Below are 20579 nucleotides of genomic sequence, written 5' to 3'. Positions count from 1 at the left end.
CGCTTTTAACAGACCGGTGGAGTCCGAACCATTGATAGTATATGAGAACTGGACTGAGTGACCCCTCCCTTCCCAACGTTCCAAACAGGAAGTACCGGCTGAATTCAAGAAGCCAAAATCCATAAACTTGTGACTTAAACAGCTGTTACTTTGTCATTCTATTTGTCCGAATAACCATTGCTGCTCTGATAGCTTTATTTAATATGTTAGTGCTAATCCTCATTTTTCTTTATAATTTTGTCTGTAGTGCCAGTTATAAACTGCCCAATCAGATGCCCCAATACAAGAAGGTGGCGCCTGCTGGCCCCCACGTCACATTGACAGATTTAATGTAACCTGCTTTAAATGTGTAGGGGTGTAGAACTCCAACAAGCCTACTCCTGATTGGCAAGAGTCCTAACAATGACAGTTTTCCCTGTTTTACACTTTAATAAACACTGTTGGGTTAAGGTTTAGGGTTAGGGTAAATTGCATAATTTCCCTTTCCGGCCAATTATGTCAGGTGTCATCTTCTCCAATTACCGGTACGAAGCCCATAGAGACGACTGTTGTGATTTTGGGCTATATAAAGAAAATTGGATTGAATTGAAAATGGAATTGTCTGCAGCCAAGTCCCTCCACAGAAACCTTGACTCAGACCAACTTGGACCAATCACTGCTTACTGATGAAATCTGGTGCCAACATAGGCGTCCGTACTTCCGAAGAAATGGTGACTGAATTGACTTCATGTGGTTGAAGCCAAAACTAAGCCAATGTCTATGGATGACGTCACAATCACTCTGTCTAGTTTTCATACAGTCAATGGTCCCAAAAAAATGACCAAAGAAAAAAAAAAAAACTGAAAGAAGGAGTCATCATTCTCCCAGACGAGGAGAAGCAGGAGAAACTCGGAGAAGGAGGAGAGGAAGGCAGCAACAGGGAGAAATGAGTGGAATGTCAACACCAGCGGAGGAGATAAAAGCCTCCAACATACGGAGAACACCTGTGATGAGAAGGAGAAACAATGGTAAAAACCAGGAGACGGAGGGAGGGGTGGTGATGGAGAGACCAGAGGAAAAGATGGAGGGATGAAGGGAGGGAGGGCTGGAGGAAGGAGAAAGGATGAGGAGGAGGAGGGGAGGGGGGGCTTGACGATAAGAGAAAAATTCAGACCGGTCAAAGTTTCCTTTTTGCCAATCGTTCTCCTGATAAAGACAGCGCCTGCTCCGGAGCTGATAGAGGAGCTATCTGCCCCCCCTGCTCTCACCCCCTCCCCCGTCGCTCTGCCTCCCTCACCCGGCAGTTAGTTTGTGAGGAAGGGAGAAAATAAAAAATAAAAAGGAAGGGAAAAGGGAGGGCTGTATCAGTGCAGCATCATGGTGCTACCATCAACCAGCCACGGCGCAGCAATTAATATCGCTCCAATTACCGTTAAAGGGACGAGGCTGGGACAGGACGATAATGAACACATCCTCTCCTCCGCGGCTCACGCATTAAAGCGCACACACACACACAAAACGAGCGCAGCTTGAAAAGGAAATAATAGGAGATAGTACGGTAATCTCCCTGCATTGTTTAACTCATTGAAGACAACAGACAGAGAGAAATAAATAAGCAAACAAACCTTGATAAGACAGGAAATAAATTATAAAATTATGGCGATTTTACTTGTTATCTTTCTTTTTTCGCCGCATGTCCTTTTTGTTGTGCTTTGAAAATATTTTCACTTACAGGCCTGCAGGACAATGTGTGAGCTCAGAAATCGCCTGAAAACCAGAAACAATCCCCTCGTCTCGCAGGTACGAACCCGTAGAACCTGCTGCTCTGTGCAGCACGGATGGAAAACACCCCAAGAAAAGTTGTTTTTAAACTAAAAAAATGGGAATTGACATAACCCCATCTGGCTGCTGCAGCATCTTCCAATGATTTCTGAAAGAATTACAGCTAAGTTTGAGAGGAGGAGGTTGAAATCTGGAGGTGTGGCGGAAGAAGAGGCCTGATGGAGCAGGGGCGTGGATCTCCAGTTTCTCCTGGGTTCTGAGGCTGAACTCAGGATCTACGTCCTACAATCTTCATTTGTTTCAATCAAGCCTTATCTGAGTTTCTAATCTGGCACTAAGTGACTAAAAAATGCTGCTTCAAATGATGATTTAGAGCAAAGACTCTTTCAGTTTTATGGCTGTGATCAGGTTGGTTAACAGAGAAGTTTATCTGACTTCAGATCGAGACTTAATCAAACCAAGATTTAACCGACGTGTGCATCTGCTGTTTGAACCCCCCACCCCCACCCCCACCCCCGGCAGAACAGACCTGGGCCTTTCCACTGCAGCTCCTCTTCTTCCTCCTCAACTTTCTTAGCTTCTTCACCGCCGCCGTGCGTAGGTGCTAGCTCCTCCCCCCCATCGCCATCCTCATCTGGTCCTCCACTAGAATCTTGTGTCCGGGTTTCTGGAAACAAAACCAGAGAGTTCATGTGGGCGGATGGCTCGTCTCTCATCCTCAGCCGTCTACTTAGACTCCACATCCACCCATCCCGGCTCTCTGTACCCAACAGCCCGTCACCTTCAACCGGCACGGAGGCCGCCTGATCAGCTCCGACATCTCCGCCATTGATGGAGCTGATTACGCAGCCTCCCTGATCAAAGACGTGGCTGCTGCGCGTGCACATGGTGACTTTCATCACATTACCTGAGCGTGTTTGCAAAGCGTACATGTATGGACCCTGAACTTTGCCTCTCTGGCTGTTATCTGCGAGCTCATCACGCCGCCGGGCTTCTCGCTATTAGCTGGACTCATGATTAGTCAGATTAGATTAATAGCTGCATCGACGCGGCCGCCCTTATCCGACCTGTGGATCTGTCTTACACCATCATCAGGCCAAAGGTCAGCTGACTGCGCTGAGCTGGATCACACACGCTTCAGCGAGCAGAGCGGTCACTTCTACATTTCTAACACAGGAGGTCCACGGCAGCGAGATCCGGTCCGTTTTGATGCCATCACGACACAGAAGCCTCCACATCTTACAAGACAAATTCTTGGAACCATCCAGCAGCTGGCATCACAGCCATCTGCCAGCAGCAGAGATGCTCACACAAGATTCTGATGAATTCTGACAGATTTCTGTCGCTCCTTCGAGATAAGATGGTGATTCTTAGAAAACCTCATTTCATCAGAACTGGTTTGGCCTAAAGAAACGCTGGCATCAAATACTTAATACACATTAAATGTGAGGAAAAGGAACTATCTCCTGAATAAAAGTCTTTAGAGAGGTGGTTTGTGTAGTTAGTCATTAGTGATGGTGGGTGTGGACTGTGGAGGAACTCATTAAAGCAGTGGTTTTTCATTTTAAACATTCTGGAACATCAGTCCTTAAATACTTTTTAAAACCATTTCAGAACAGTTTGGAGGTTCTAACATTTACGAGTCTAAACGAAAAGCATAAAAACAGTTTCTTCTACAAGCCTCATTTCATGCCTGTAACCACAGTTAGAAGAATACGGAACAAAATCTGTTTAAACCTTCACTGAGAAAACCCGGGAAAATGTTTCACAAAACTGCATCTGGATGTAAAGAACTCTGACTATGTCTAACACTTCTAAAGTTCCCGTTATCTTAAAATGTATTTTAAAATTAGCCTTAAACAGAAAAAAAGCACATTGGACAGCCTGTTAAAAGAAGCTTTGATCAGGATTTGAAATTCCAGCCTTGAGGTAAAATCAGGTAAAGGTAAAAACCTCTTGTTTTTGTCTTCTTCCTGCTTCATCTGAGTGCTGCATTTGACAAATAATCATGAAATTTGATGAAAAAAAGTTTTCGAAATTAGATCTAGAGTACTTAGGGACCATCGCCAGTCAATGGTTTCAGCTGAAGGACTTCTGCTAGAGTCCTGGAATTGGAACTGAATTTTTCATTGACATGCAGCCCCTAAAAACCATCAGGAAACTTAATTTTATGGTGTCACTCATGAAGCCGAACTTTGCTCATGATTCATACCAGGGGAATTTGATGAAATTACAGGCCTGTATTTAAAGATCTAAACAAATTTAGCTTTTTCTAGTTTCTAACTTAAACTGAGTTCATTAGCTGAAAACTAGAGACAATTTAACAAAATGTGTAGCGCTTACTTATCCAAAAGAAACTCTGATTGTTCATAAGTGTTTTTCAGACTGGAAAAAAATCTATCTTTAAGTATTAGATAACTGTCGAGCACAGCGGTGGGAGACTGATGATGTGGGCTGCAGAACATGGATCCTTTGCAGTCAAACAGGAGTGTGAGCCTTTCAGTGTTTTAGAGTCATGCATGGATCTAGATGGCGTGACAGAATGATGACAAAAAGTAGCAAAAGTATGACAAATAAAAGTACTAGCATTTTCCACAAGATTGTGCAAAAGAAAATATTAGCAGGTTTTTGATCAAATACCTCATGTAGCTTCTTCAGTAAACCTCCCCTTTGTCCTAAGTCCTGCCCGCTCCTCAACCTCCTTCCTTTTTTGGACTTCCTCCTCTTCCCCAAAAGCCCGCCCTGTTTTCGGCACCCGCGGATAAGACCACAGTCATGTGCACAAAGGCCGTGTTTACCCTCACATTCCTGCCTCGATAAACAGTTATACCACCCAGTCGATATCTGCCATAAACGCCCGGCAATCACGTGACGCTCCGTTATTAACCACGGCGAGGAGCCTGGATCTCCATCGTCAGATCCATCAGAACACACAGAGGCAGCTGCACGCATCTGGTTTCACGTCACGTCCACCTTTCAGCTGTTACTGTACACACACATACACACACCTCCCCCTGCCTAAACAGTGCCATTATTTTCAGCTATAAATCACATTGAATGGCACATTGATTTTATCCTGCAGGGGCTGCAGCATGGAGGGGAGCTGGAGACACAGTTATTGCATTTAATATTATCAATATTATCTCCCATATCATCTCAGACAGGGAGGCAGGTATCAGGAGGAGTCGACAGACACTTTTCTGCCAAACCTCCTCCTCCTCCTCCTCCTCCTCCTCCTCCTCCTCTTTCCCGCTCAGCGAGACAGTCTCCATCAATCTGATAAGCTGAACTTCCCCGTCACACCTGCAGGGCAAAGTCACCCGACATTCCCTCGCCTCCAGACTTTTGGGAGCGTTTTAACGCAGCCTTTTCTTTGCGGACACGTGAGCCTGCAGACTCACCGCGCAGCAGCATGGAACCAGAGGAGAAGGAAGTTGAGGATCCACCTGCAAAGACTCACGATACAAAAAATGTAGGAATCAAGCTTCTTTAAGAAATTGCATCTAAAATAATAAGTATCCTTAAAGCTTCCAAAGTCACCACTAAATGCAAGATATTTGATAAGAAACTTTCAAACCCAACAAATCTTTGGAAAACTCTGCATTAAGCAACTCAAGCTGTAATTACGGACTTAAGAGTCATTTCTAAAAAAACGTTCTTGCATCTTGGGAGGAGAAATAAAAGCACAGAAGTTCACAAAGATAGACCACATAAAAGGTTAGGGCTTTTTGTTAGATAAACATAAAGCATTTATAGAGAAACTAAGATGGATGAAGTTAAAACGCCACTGAATGCGGCGGCTGCAGACACTAGAGCATCAGGCAAGAGCGTCGGCTCTGAATATCGTCATCAGAACCATCCTTTGGTGTTTCTGTCCACACCAACACTGTTTTTAAGTAGAAAACAGGAATCTGGGGGGGGGGTATCATTAGTCCAAGAAAGGCTCCGCCTCCTAAAGTTTGCACACACACAGAGGTCAATTCTAAAGCTAAAACCGATCTGATGCTCATAAGTGGCTTTATGTTTAAAACAGATCCATTCTGCACTATTTAAGCTTCACTTAAACCCATTTGGTGATTGATCAGAAATTTATCTTTCAACTTATCAAGTTTTGTTTTACTTACCGGTAAATAAATTATGAAATTAACTAAACGACATTTCCGAAGTGATGTTTCTGTCCAGACGTGTTTCTTGTTTATGATGCTTTACTGCATTACATTTTGATGGATCAGTCAGGATTTTATCTAAATTTAGGAGATATGTCACACTTTTAGAAAATACAAATTCAAGAGAATCAGACGATCAAATATGGAGACTTGTAGCTTTAAACGTCCAGTAAAGTGAGTCAAAACCTTTGAGTTAGAAATAAATGTTGTTCAAAATAAAAATAAACACCCAGACTGGAGGGTCCGCTATGTGGTTCTGGTTCTCATCCAGAGGACAATCGGAGACAACGTTAGCGGTTCTGGTGGTCCAGCTGCATCTCAGGGTTGTTAATTGGTGGTTTCATTGTAGTTATGATGCTTGTTAGACCTTCATTTACTCATCTTTTCATTTTGTTTTGGGTTAAGAATGAGTTCTGTTACTGATGTAAACCTGATCATTTACAAAAACAGATTTTTGATCTATCTTCTCGTAAGGTGCTAGATAAAATCAGCACATGGCTGAGGTCCTCTGGGGAAATCTGAGGTCAAATTATTCACTTCTGACACCATCAATTCTCTACAACTAAATGGAAAACATGCTGTTCTTTTTTCTCTTTTTTTTTTAAACTTTGTTCAAGATTCATCTCAGATCCCATCAGTCTGAAACTGTTGCAGCTTTGGAGGAATGCGCAGTTTTTTATCAAAGCTCAGTCGAAGGCCTAGAAAGATCTGACGGGCTGTAAGCCATTATAGGGCTGGAAGACGTGATCTGAAGATTTATCTCTGCATCCTGTCGATGACTTTTCCTCTGATTGACTCAGAAGAGAACATGTACATCCAGCTAAGACGTGATCAACACAAGGGTCAAAGGTTTATGTGGGGCTCCACCACCAGCAGAGGAAGACAAAAGTTCAGCAGAACCTGCTGCTAATCCTGCCTTCTGTCCAAGGAAACCTCAGATTACTGCCTCTCACGCGCCCCGTCTCTTCTCCTGCTAATCCGATTCTGATGAAAGGAAAAGAAAGACCAAAAAAAAAGAAGACAAAAGCTGCTCTGATTGGCTCAAATGAGAGAGTGACAATAGCAGGTCAGGAGGAGTTAACTTATGGGCGCAGACGTGGATTTTATCAGGTTTCCTGTGATGAATAAAAGTGATTGTTTAAAAGACGAAAAAAGCTTTGCTCGTTTCTGCAGGTTGCTGCAAAACTGCACAGCGATTCTGAGAAGAACACCCGAGTGAGGAGAAAAATCACCTGACAGATGCTCCTCCGTGATGCAGCGCATGCGTGTGCGCCAGCGTTCATGCAGCAGCTGTGGGTCATGGCGAAGTGCTCGGTTCGGTTTCTGGGAGAATGTGGTTTTCTTGCACAACTTATCAGGCTGGTTATCACTCATGTGTGTGCTTGTGTGTTGGTGTGTGTGTCTTCCAGATGGTGGATAAGAGGCCCTGCCTTTATTAGCCAGCGCCGGTCAGATAAAGAGCAGTATTGATCCCAGGTTGAAAGAGCAGGTTCGTCAAACATGGCTGATTTACAGAGAGCTGATAATGGCAGCACTGGGCAACCGAGGAACCCCAAGGATGAGGAAGAGGAGTAAATCAACAGTGATGTGCATGTGTGTGTGTGTGTGTGCGTGCGTGTGTGTGTGTGTGTATGTGGTGGGTTTAAAAACATGCACATCCAGAGATGGGAGAGGACCGTTCACCATCCATGGATTTGCACACGTGCAGCAAGGCTGACTTCTTTCATCCTCTTCCTCTGCAAGCTAACACACAACCCGACCTCGCCTCAAACCCTCACACACACACATATATATACACAACTAATCTCTAATCTTGTCTCGATTAGCACCTGACAGAATTTCCATGGGTTTATCAAACCGAGCCAACCAGCAGACGCTTATCACCCTCAGCCCCCAAATTTCACAAGAGCAGGAATTTTCGAGATTAAAAGAAAACGCACACACACACACACACACACACACACACACAGCTGGTGAAATCTTGAATAAGTCAAAAGAATATGAGTGAAAAGTGTGCTATCACACGGAGCGCTGTGGTTCGGGATAAGAGGCGCAGGAAATGGGGGGGGGACGGGCTTGCCGAGGCCCACAGAAATGTTTTTGTTTGTTTTTTTGCCTTCAGACACATTGGAGATTAAAAAAAAAAAGAGCTGCAGCCTCATAAACTTCATGATTCTAGCGAGTGCGGTTCTGGGTGGCGTTAACCGTCTCCTCTCTCATAACAGGTAGACGTCAGTTGATTAAACAAAGTTCTGATGTGCAGATAAGGCGGGTAATAACCACTAATAACTGACAGTGAGGCAGACATCTGGATGGGTTTAGGACGTGACGCAGATGCAGCTTGTAATTGTGAAGGTTGCCTTCAGGTACACCTGCTCCAAACTCCACAATCGGGACATACGGGGGGGGGGGGGGGGGGGGGGGGGTGCTTCACCTGTTGATTCTAAATCCAACAGCTTAAGCGTCATTCACAAAGGTGTCATTTCTGCTGGTTTTCGTCATGAGCTTCTTTCACACCCGCTCAGGTGTGGACTTAAAGGACACGCAGAACAGAAACCTCTCTTTTGGTTTGTGTCCACACGGAGCAGAAAAGCAGCTCATGGCCGTCTTAAACGTTCCGTAAATGATGTAGATGTAAACTAAAGATATGAGTGGAGAGAAAAAAAAGCAGAGAGAGACAAAGATTGAAGTCATTAACACTCTAGAAACACAATAAAACGTTCCTTCGTCAAATATTTATGCTCTAGGTTTCTTTTTTTAAAAACAACTTCTACATGGTAGTGTCTTTCTAACATTTTCAGTCATAAAATTGCTCATTTTCAAAATCAACCAGAGGGGGAGGTGCTTGTGAGCAAAGATTCTCTTTTTGTATCTTGACTAATGAGGACATTTTTGTCAGAGTAAATCAAAGACTGCAGGGATCTCTATGAGCCTGAAGCATTGACCGTATATGAGAACTGGACCGAGTCAGTGTGATGTCACCCATGGAAAATGCTTTACTTCCAGCTCAAATGAAATGAAATCAATTCAGTCGCCATGTTCTTTTATATGTCGTGTTTGAACCAGAAATCTTTAGTAAGCAGTGATAATCGGCCTGAGTGAACACTTCTATGGCAACCACTCTCACCAATCAGGAGTGAGCTTGTAGGAAGTCCACACCCCTATTCGAAAGCGGGCTACAAGCAAACAAACATTTTGAACGTTGGACGTGGGGGCCAGCTGGCTACACCTAACTTTATTGAGGCATCCGATTGGTCAGTTTATGGCTTGAATAACTTGCAGTACAGAAAAAATATCATTTAAAAAATAGGATTATCAAGTACATGTAAAAAAAAAAAGGTAGCAGAGCAAGAATGATTATTCCGACAAATAGGGGGACTAAGTAATAGCTGTTTATTTTTACATAGAAGTCTATAGGATTTTGGTTTTATGGAACCTGCATTTAGTCCAGTTCTCATACAGTACAGTCTGTGGCCTGAAGGTTATAAAAAAGCGATGGCTCTAGGAACATAGGAGGAGAAAATCCCACACCTCTCAATGCTCCCAAGGAAGAGTAAAAAACAATACATGCTTCAGGCTACCTACTTCTCCTGTATGGTCTACAATTGAGGGAGGGGCTTCACCCACATCTGCCCAGGTGGGGTGGCTGCTTCAAGTGAAATGTAGCAGGTTACATGTTAAAAAACTGTATCAGAACAAGAATGGTTATTCTGTCCAATAGAATGACTGAGTAACAGCTGGATAATTCTCTATTGAAGTCCATTGGATATTGGCTTCTTGGAACCAGTGTGTACTTCCTGTTTGGAGCACCAAGGGGAGGGGTCACTCAATCCAGTTCTCATATGAAGTCAGTGTTCTGACTGGACCAAAAGAGACTTTTCCCAGACTTGAACAGGTCTTCGTTCCCTCTCACCTTCACTGTAGAGAGGCGTGTACGGCGGAGGGGTGGAGCTGTCGCCCTCAGCAGAGTCTTCCGGGTCGGAGGCTCCGCCCTCCTCTCCTGATAGGCTCATGGTGTCAGCTGTGTTCTCCTCGCCGCCGTCGAGGTCGCCAAGGGAACCTGCAGAGGAGAGCGCAAAATAAAGATAAACCTGGGAAAAGAGGGGCAGCAGGTGTGCGTTTAAAGTCAGACTTTGAACATCTTCTGATCTAATGCAAAAGCCTTCCCAGTGGTCTTTTAGTTATGATTATGACGTATAAAACCCAAAATAAAGATAAAAACCTGTGTCATTTTCTAGGACATAGTCTCTGCAGAAGTTCATTAGAAATTCACCACTCAGTTGTGGGCGGGACCACGGTTGTGAAGCAACCTGCCCCCCCACTCTTGTCACCCATAACTGAGCGCTGTCCATTTACACCAGAGGTGTGTAAAATATGTGGAAATAGGGCCAAATTTGATGAGGTAAGAAATCTTTGAGAGTCAGCCATTTGGCCTGATAGTCTTTGAACTATTTTAATAACATTAAATGCAAATGACCTATTTAATTAACATTTTATTGCAACTACATAACTTGGATTTCTTCCAAATAGAAAATCAATACATTAAGATCCAGTTTGATCACAATTGTCAGTTTTTTGTACTCTTCCTATATAGCTTGTTGTGGATAGCCCGTCTTGTCTAGTAATGCTTTCTGATATTGAACTCCTTGAAAACAACTCTGTCTTTAGGCCTACTAGGCAGAGTCGTTTCATATTTCCCAAATAATTTAGCCAGTTTCAACTCGTCTTGAAGTGGAGGCCCTCACGGTCAACTTTTTGCATTTATTTACTGTAGACATTTTAGAAATAGGCTAGAAAGTGTCACAGCACGGTTGACAGGGGTTTTACAACAGCTTAAAACGTGATGTAGCCAACCACTAGGCCTAAATAATAAATCGCAAACGTATCAATATCACGATATCAAGCTGCGCAATACGCATGTCGCAAAAGACTATGAAAATTGCAAAAAATGGTTACCTTAAATGTGCTAAAACAATCTTATGGCAGCTTGAAATATTTATCGAATCAAATAAATCCCTTTATGCATTTGACCAATCAGATGGAGGCATTTACATTGTTGACCAATTGGATGGAGCTCTTTAATGGTAGATGTTCGCCTACTATGTAGACAAGGGTCATTTGGATTATAACTTAAGTTATATTGACTCTTATGTAAACTGTTGCTGTGTTTGCTATTTGTTCATGTACCGCAAATTATACCGTTATCGCAATATTGATCACTAATATTGCATATCGCAAGCTTTCCGTGCAGCCAAAATCAACCAAAATCAAGAAATCGCATAGAAAGTTTATAGAAAATGCTGGGAGCCGCATATTATTGGTTCTTTCATAAAATTTGGCCCACAGTCCTAACTTCTCTAGAAATGCTGGGTTGACACTGTTTCCATGTCTGCAGGTGGAGACATCAGAATGGAGCGGCAAGGCCTTGTTAAAAGCAACATTTTCATCAAGAGTGGGTCTTTAATGGAAGAGGGAGCGCAGAAACAAAAGGATTTTCAATCATTTCCACAGTAAAAACATGAAAATCACAGATGACTGCGTGTGCTGTTGGAAAAAAAAACTATTTAAAAAAAGAATTATTGAAAAAAAACTGGTAGAAGTGGACACGCTGAACGAACTAATCCAGAAGATTAATAGCAAGAAGCCGAGAGGGACCTTCAAGCCAAATTACAGGATACCTAAAAGTGCAGCTAAAAGAGTGATTAGTGCAGGGCTGATCGCTATCGATTACAGTCTCATAATCCCTGCTGACCAGAGTAATTATACAGTACTTTTGATCTGTTCCAGCCCGTTTGAAGATTACATCCAGAAATGGAAGTCACTTAATATGGATTTAATGCCACTTTTTTTTCTTTTTTTTTAAAAGAGCGCTCCATTAATAATACTTTTTTTTCCTTTCTGTAAATGAAATTCTCTCTGGTGCGTAAAAAAAACCTCGAAGCTTTCTCCACCGCGAGGAGCGCGTGCCTCCTCCTCCTCCTCCTCCGTCAGGATCTTCATCACCCTCCACTTTAACAGGATTAGGGCGCAGAGACGGTTAACAGTCAGCTGAGGCAGACTCACGATGAAGATTTATTGGAAAGGCACATTGTTTTTTAGGTTGTAAATTAATTTTCACGAGGATGCGCAGAACGAACAGGGAGATGTGGGATGGGGGGGGGGCTGTTTCTGCGCCGCAGCCGTGACTGGGGGGCGTATATATTTACAATACTGGAACAATGGGAGTCTATAATCTATACAAAGCGCACAACAATACCCGTGAATAAAGCGGCTTGTAGAAAAAGGGAGAGGCAATTTTTCTAATTCTGTTAATTTCACTTCCAAAGCAATTAAAAGCAGGCAGAGATAATGCTGGGAAACAATCGACTGCTTCTGTCTTTGTAAATGAAACATCTTTAGGCTAATTTCTGCTTCCACGCCCGCCTGCTTCACTCTCATTTCAGATAAAATGAAACAGCCAGATTTGGACCTTGGCGCGCAGGAAATCATCGATCCTGTACACAACATATTTTTAGACTGTTTCTGCGCTGCGCCTGATCTCATTTCCAGTATCTGGGAGGACATTTTTCATACAATTAATTTCCCTTTAATCACAGTCGTACAAAGGCACTTCTGTGTGTAAAATTCCAATTATGTTTCCGGTTGAAAATGTCGGAGTCTGGATTTCTTTCCTCATTACGGCTCCGCTTTAATGGATCCATCTCCGCATCGCCGCTGTCGGACATGAAAAGGCGCAGCAAACTTTCAGCTCCACTTCTCCTCCGCTTTCATGATCCAGCAGCAGCGCCAAACTTAGCCTGGATGGATGCTTGGCGGCGAGGATTGCGTGATAAGTTGGTCGCACTTTTTTAGGCTTTAATTGTTGAAGCCTGATATGCCACATAAAAAAAATGCACATATCACCAGGAGCCACGCCCAGCTTTCCAGGAGGAACAGAAAGTTTCCCAAAAGAAGCCTGGAGCTCCCTTTGGTCCAACTTAAGCTTCTGAAAACCCAGATTTAAAACAATTTTTTTCATGTTCTAGCAGCTCATGATGAGTCCTGAGGAGCACCAATGAAGATCTGCCACATCAAGTCTGTCACCTCTCTTCACTTTCGGCTTCTCCCATCAGGGGTCGCCACAGCGAACAAGTCGCATGGTAAATTTGGCAATGTTTTACGCCGGATGCCCTTCCTGACGCAACCTTCTCAAGCCGGGCTTGGAACCGGCAGAGGTAGAGAAGGGAACAGGGAGCAGCCCGGAGTCGAACCCGGGTTTCACGGACGGAAGGCGCCGCAAACCAGCACGAGCTAAACTGGCTCCCATCAAGTCTGTCACCTACACACCATCATTAGCCCAGAACTTCCTTTAAAAATGCTCAAACGATTCGTTTTAACAACAATTCAATTCAAATCATAATTTGTGATTGCCAATCCCATTCCTAGTCGGTATTGGTTCATTTTGAAGGATCCAATTCACTGACCTAAAATGGATTCAGGAAACCAGTGTGAGTCATAAATACCTGCACTGAACGGAGCAGGACAGGGTTTCCAGATTCTTTGTATTTCTTGCAAGATAATCAAGTGTAAATTAGATATGTGTACAAACAAACAAGTAAAAAAGAATTAATGGCAAATCCATTCACATTTTAGTTTCATAAAGTTCAGCCCACTGTTGCTTTTTTCTCTTTAAAATAATCAAATAAAAAAACATTCTTAGAACATTCTAGCACACAGTCTGGTCACATGTCTTTGCTACATTCAAAGTGTTTCCACATGGACGGATCATCACATGTGTGTTGTCCGTTGTGATGCATTTGATCGATACCATACGACTACTGTGCCTTAAAAAATAACATTTTTTTTAATGGATTAGGTCAATTTGATTAACAACTGGCTTAGACAGATCGATCTGGTTGCAGGAAAATCAATCGATTCATCAATTAAGTCGATTAATTGTTACACGCCTTAAAAAAAAAACACTTTTTTCTGTTTTTGGGTGTTCGTGTAAACAGAATCTGTTCTCTCTGATCATTTTGCTATAAACAGGAACTTCCCATCATCAAAGAAATCTTGCCCAAGTGAGACCCTTTCTCTCCCGAGCCAGTGTTGATACATGATGTACGTGTGCACCTCTCAACCAGGACCACAAAGAAGAAGCCCATCAGTGTAACTTTGAAATCTTTGCCCCAGCTCCCAGTCATCTTTAGGATCGACTTTAAGGCTCTTTTATTAATTTATTAATTCCTAGTGTTTTTAACATGTTTTTGTGGCATTTTTCTGATGATTAAGCTTTCAAACTGCTTAAGTATTTCCTTGATCAAGTTGTTGTGAATCAGGAGCAGATGAAAAAATGCTTCTAAAGAAGATCATATTTGTCACATAAAAAGTACAGGTAAGGTTAGGTTGTTAGGATATTTGTTTCTATTTAATGATAAGCCAATAAAGTCATGTTCAGTTTATCAACAAGTAAGTAAGGAAAGAATGAGTCCACCAAAGCAGACTTAAGAAATAAGAGAAAACGCCATTTTTGCCTTGTGCTGTTTAAAACCTTTCGTAGGAGTGCATTAGCTTCAGTGAAATGATCCCGTGTTGCACAGGATGTCTTATTCTGAAAGGACGTCATAGGACCCTCCGTCAAACAGTAACAGTTATTTCACATGTAGAAAAAACTGCTTTCTGTTTCTATACATAAAAATAAGGAATTATAACTATATTTTTAAAAGAACACCAACATAAATGCAGAGCATTATTAGCATTCTTGAAAAGGTAAAATTACACCTAGTGGCCCCGTCAGGCTCTGATCGGTGAGAAACGGGCCCCAAATGGCTCCTTCAGTGTTATTGGCTGCAGACCACTGCTCTATCTGCTCTTCAGGGGCAACGTATTTAAAGAATAGAATTGTTTTACATGTACAGATTTAAAAAAAGATGGATTCTTCACCAACGTATCCATGTTTACATTTGATAGGATAAGGGAGAAAACGGGATGTTTGCCTTTGCTTTCTTACATTTTCAATTCAAGTAAATCTGCTGCAGCAGAAGGATCCTTTTTGACACAGGATGCATTTTATTTTGAAAGGAACTTGTTTGTGCCGCTGTCAAGAATATGAAATTTACGTTTTTTATGGAGAGAGAGATATAACATAGTGTTATGATTCAATGACCGTGAATATTTGAAAGCTACATTTTATAAATGAATGCCTTAATGGCCACAAAAATATAGATAAAAGGTTTTTTTTCTCTCTTTTAAAGGGGAAGTTGGTCGATAAGGAATTGGCCTAAATGGCTCTTTTGTGTAACAGGTTGCAGACCCTTGGACTAAATCCTCAGACCTAACAGGAAAGTTACTAAAACAGAAACAAATAAAGTTTGGGTCCGAAAATAAACACAAAATGTTTCAAATTTTTGTAAAATTTTTTTTTAAAAGATTAAAGAAACGTCTGAGGAAAACGATCCAATTGAAAGAAAACTTTTCCACACAAAGTTGGTTTTGTTCATAAGAATAAATCTATGCAGCTTTTTCATCTTTCCCCAGCTTTTTTGATGAATAAAAGCAGCACAGATCTGGAGTTGTTGATCCAGGCTGAAGACGAACAACAAGACCGATCAAACAGCAGCGTTTCCTCACAACAGCTTCATCATAGACGCCCGTGTTTATAATGCACAACTCCACCGCTGTTTCACTTGGAACAGATAATAGCTGATTAATAATCAGCAGAAAGAAAGAAAGAAGCAGGAACGATTAGAAATACTTTGAGTCTGCTCATTTATCCAACGGCAGGGAAGGCGGGTGAGATCAGACGGAGCCGTGGAGCAACAGGAGCAGCGAGGAGCTGGAAAGCAGCTGTCAGTCTGCGAGGCAGAACAAAGTGCTGCAGCTGATGAAGGCGCTGAAGATACTGCTTTATTAACTCTGCGTCCACATCAAACCTGCGGCTCCAGGCTCGCTGATTCCTCCCAAAGACAACGCACATCAAACCTGCATGCTCAACAAGCTGATTAAACGGGCGCGCCGCTCTCACACTAATAGCCCGCCGCACAAAAAAAAAAAAACAGAAAAAAACATCAGACCTGAAAGCAGGAGGAGAGGAGACAGAGGAGGAGGAGGAGTGCCTGTATCAGACAATCACAGAGTGGGAAAACATTCAAAGAGGATGTTCAGAGGAGGAGGCGAGGATGGAAGGGAGAGGAGGAAACCGAGGCACCTGACATGGAGTCAGGCTCTGGAGAGGAGCCACTTATTGATCAGAGCCAAGACAATTACCCGCCGCCGAGGAAGTACTCTTCATCAACTTTGCACTTTAAACATCTCTGTCTAATCGGCGACGAGAGCAGGAAGGCCTCTGTGTTCTCCGCCTGCATTCAGCGGTGGTGGCACTCGGTTTTGCTCCTCAGAACTGATGTCAGAAAACCTTCCCATGTGAAAATAAGGATTTTAAAAATGCTTCCACATTCAAGACAGACGAGCCCATCGGCCAATCAGGAGCTCATACGTTCCCTGTGCAGGGAGTCAGATTGATCGTTCACCCATCCCAAGGGATGCAGAGAACAAATCTGACACACCTAGGTGTGTGACAACTAACAGGATTTTTCACTTTTTAAAATAGCCAAGTGTCTGAACTTTCCTACGCAGCCTTTCAAGAATTTGTTTTTCCCCCTAAACTGTTCTGAAGACCTTTTCTTGTCTGAATGTAAACTTTACCATCATTTGCGTCTTTTTAAGCGCCCTAACCTCACCGTTTCCTCCTGATGAAACAAGACGACTAAAGATTTACCCAAAAAGAAGTGGTGCATTTTGGGAAAGTAATGTGAATATGTGGACAGTTGAGTTGCAGAAAGCCAAAGAGAGCCTGCAACAAGGCTCCATGTCTGGTTTTGTGATGGGTTTATTAGGTTTGATGCAGAAAAAAGATCTGCAGAAGGAAAGTTTAATTTAGATTCTCTGCTGTTCAGAAGTTAACTCGTGTTTGACTTTAGTGCTCCCTCTGCGATTGTCTTCACACTGGCTGCTTGGCTGCAAACGATTTGATCCCTGCAAAGATTTAAAACCTTGTTCTTAGACATTCAAGGTATTTTTCCAGGTTTTAAGTTATTGAAACTCATCTTTGCTCTACAGCTTTCTAACGTTTGTTAAAATCAGCAAAGTTTTTTTCTAATCAAGAGCCAGGATATAGAAATAAGGAAATTATCATTCAAATCATTTTGCTCCAAACTCTTGACAATAGAAAAACTTAATTTTAGGCTGAAAAAAAATGCATTCCAATTTTTGGTTCAATTTTAAGGAAGTCATTTTAAAGTTAAATAAATGTTGACAAGCTAGACTGGCATTCACTGCCATTATTTTGGAAGATAAAAATGTAGTAATAGTAAGATGGACCAACTTGTAGTAAGACCGTTTTCTTATTGTGTTCTGAAATAAGTTATTTCTATCAACTACACTGTTTTTTTGGTCAAAAATTACAAACCATTTGCTTAGAACTAGCAAAAAATCCGTATCATTGGGCTGCAAAACACTTAATCTGAAGTTATTCCATCTAACAGCTTGTTTTCACCTTTTTGAATTTGATAACTTATCAAAAGATGTTTCGACTTTTTACTAATTTTTTACTCAATATTACTGTTCTTTTCCCTTTTTGAGGGTAGCAGTGATAGAAAAAGCCAGAAAGTTTGACCAAAGAGGTCTTATTTGCAGAGAAGTCCCCCCTCCACAGATGAAGGCGCCGGAACATCCTTCGCCGCCGCCGCTGCTGCTGCTGCTGCGAGTGTGATGGCGTGCCTAAAAGCCGGCAGAAATGAAAGCAAAGCGCCTGCAGGAAGACAGCCATGGAGGAAATGTGATGCCTGGAGACAGGGGGTGATAAACTGAAGAACGCAGCAGGACGCCCGACATCAAAGCTCGGAAAGGGAACGCAGGAGAGAAAGACGCTTGAGCGGTTCACCTCCACTCTTCCTCCTCTCTCTGGCCTCTTTCAGTATCACTTGCTTTTCTCTGCCTCCCCTCCTCCCCCCCTTTTTTTTTCTCTGGTGAAAAAGCGCAGTGACTGGGAGCGTCACTCCGTGCGGATAGCTGGGAGCCGTTGGCGGTTATCGGCTCCTGCAGACTCTCTCTGCCGGTCTGATCTGTCTCCTCTTCATTAAGCAAATACGCCGACGTGGAAATGAAAACATAATAGCTATTTGATTTCCACAGAGATATTTTGCATATTGGTTCGGAGCTGATAGCGGAATTTCATCAAGTCGTTTTTTCCCCCCCTCCTCCTCTCCTTCTCTTGCCACCTCCCCACCACCACCCTCCCTCCCTCCATCCATCCTCGTGCTTTAAAAACGGAATTACTGAGCCGACCGGCTTTCAGCACAGATTTCTTTACATTTGCTGGGAAGAAGGAAAAAAAATCTGGTTCCTCAGGAAGACTACTTAAATGATTAAATACCCCCCCCCCCCATTCCCATCTTTTTCTGCTCTCCTTTTTGATAACAAGCAGGGACATTTAAAGAATCTGCAGCTTTAGGTTGGCTGTACTAATCACAGATAGCAGGGAGAAAATTAACTCCTTAATGAGCAGAGCGGTTTGCATGATAAAGGTCCTGTGGAGACCGAGGGGAGGGGGAGACACCGGCCGGGCCCGGAGAGAAGGGCGGATGGAGGGGTGGAAACCAGGAGCCACATGGGGCTGAAGATCAACCTCCTCGTCATCCTCCCAGGAGCAGATATTTGCCTCTCTGCGGGGCGATAACAGGTGAGGTCTGTAGTGAAATACCACCACGCTGGGCCTCCATCACTGCCGCTGGAGGCTGAATGTTTGACAAACCGTGAGGGAAACAACAGAAATATGACAGCAGCCGTTCCCAGGATGGACAATCCTGACCGAATATGATGAAAAAATGAACAAATTATTAAAAAAAAACAGCTAAAACTGAGATGATGAAGGCCTCTGAGTCCAAGACAGCAGAACTGCAGCTACCTTAAAAAATAGTTTTCAGATGGTTGATCATCCAAATAGAAAACCTAAATTGTTAAAAGAAAATGGGGAAAAAAATACAGCCAAGAAAGCAAAAAAATTTTTTTCCAAAAAATAAATGTATTATGTTAATAAACTTATTTTGATCTTTACCATTTCATCTGGATTTCTGGAAATTACCTTTGTGTTTGAAAAGTTTTTTTTCTTACATTTTAGAATTTGAAAATTTCTTGTCTTGATTTCTAAAATGTCGTGTTTTTTTGCTAATTTAATTGTTGTGATCTTTAAAATGTTGTTGTGTTGAGTAGTTTGTTGATGTGATATCACTTTAGGGCCATCATAAGAAAAAATCATCGGCAAAAATCAATTGACTTTTTTTGGTCTTCACACGAAAAAGATTTTTAGGAATTCCAAGAAGGCAGCAAAATTTTGTTTTAAGAACTTTTATTTTTTAAATCCAAATCTATTTTTTCTCCCCAAATAGTTGGTAAGATCTGTTCTGCTTTCTGGTTCCATCACAGTCCTCAAACCTCATTAACTTATCATCTATAATCAGATCTAAATTTCCTTGAGAACTGTTCTGGGGAACAAATGTTCAGCCTGAACCTTCAAAGTTTCTGTAATCCGCCTCAGAAGAAGGCTTAAAGCTGCTGAGCAGACGACTCAGATGCTGCATTTCAGCAGATCTATCAGCAAAACAGTTTCCCTGCAGGGGAGCTTTCTCCAGCGCACCAGGATAAAGGTCTTAGGAGCATCTGCTGAGAGTTTGGGAGATCTGGCTGACGGGGAGGGAAACTTTTCCACGGCTGGAATGACGAATCCACCTCTGAACGGAGCGACGGAGGCGGTGGAGCTGCAGCGTCGTGTTCCGTTTCACAACCGTTTCTTCTCTGGCATCACTTCAGACAGCCGCTCTGACAGGCTGTTTCATTTTCCTCAAGGACGCCTCGCTCCCACAGGCATCACAGAGGAGGCACATCTGCGGCCGAGAGAAACCGCATTCTTCTGGCAGATAAATGTGGGAGCTCCCTTCAGAAAATTTCCAAGTTTCTGCATTTGATCAAAACATCTGATCTTCCGTTTTCCGTCTGAAGCCGTTTGGATTTGAGCCAAACTGCAAACAAACGGAGGCGCGCTTCCGATTCATGAGACGCTCTCATCAAAGAGAGCCACAGATAGCTGGAGCATCCCGATACCGGCTGATCCGGGTCAGACAAGAACCCAGCATGGAACCCAGCGGTGGAAAACATCCCGCCTCTTCAAACCTGCAGTTTAGTTTCAGATTTGTTTTTGAATTTTCTCAGCTGTTTCCATTAAAGACGGTTAAACATTTGTCCGGGGCTCCGCGGTGGTTAGCAAGAAGGCCCCTGGTTCAAGTTCCGGCTGGGGGGGGACCTGAAACAGAACCTCAATGGGGGGCCTTTCTGTGTGGAGTCTGCATGTTCTCCCCGTGCATGCGTGGGTTCTCTCCGGGGTCTCCGGCTTCCTCCCACCGTCCAAAAACATGCTTTATTGGTCAATTGGCAACTCTAAATTGTCCCTGGGTGTGAGTGTGAATGGGTGTGTGAGTGCGGCCCTGTGACAGACTGGCGAACTGTCCAGAATGTCCTGCCTTCGCCCACAAGTGGCCCGGGATAGGCTCCAGCAGCCCGTGACCCCGAAAGGGATAAAACGGAAGAAGATGAATGAACATTTGTGCGTTTAAAATCGCT

General features: G+C 42.9%; 1 protein-coding gene across 4 annotated transcripts in view; it reads right to left on the bottom strand.

Annotated features, from left to right (window-relative positions):
- Positions 1-20579, bottom strand: part of zfpm1 (zinc finger protein, FOG family member 1) — a 91009-nt gene that overhangs the window by 34120 nt on the left and 36310 nt on the right. For 2 of the 4 annotated variants that reach the window (XM_011476386.4, XM_023956001.2), the window contains exons 2-3: positions 9841-9987; positions 2291-2428 (exon numbers count right to left, since the gene is read on the bottom strand). In XM_011476386.4, the coding sequence (XP_011474688.1) occupies positions 2291-2428; positions 9841-9987 (285 nt within the window). Of the gene's footprint in view, positions 1-2290; positions 2429-8361; positions 8511-9840; positions 9988-20579 lie in introns of those variants that run through there. The other 2 variants (XM_078948956.1, XM_020704190.3) reach the window with 2 other exon arrangements.

This window comes from Oryzias latipes, chromosome 6 (assembly GCF_053564925.1).
Source record: "Oryzias latipes strain Hd-rR chromosome 6, Olatipes_Hd-rR_3.1".
Lineage (NCBI taxonomy): Eukaryota > Metazoa > Chordata > Actinopteri > Beloniformes > Adrianichthyidae > Oryzias > Oryzias latipes.
This window is presented reverse-complemented; position numbering and strand designations above follow the sequence as displayed.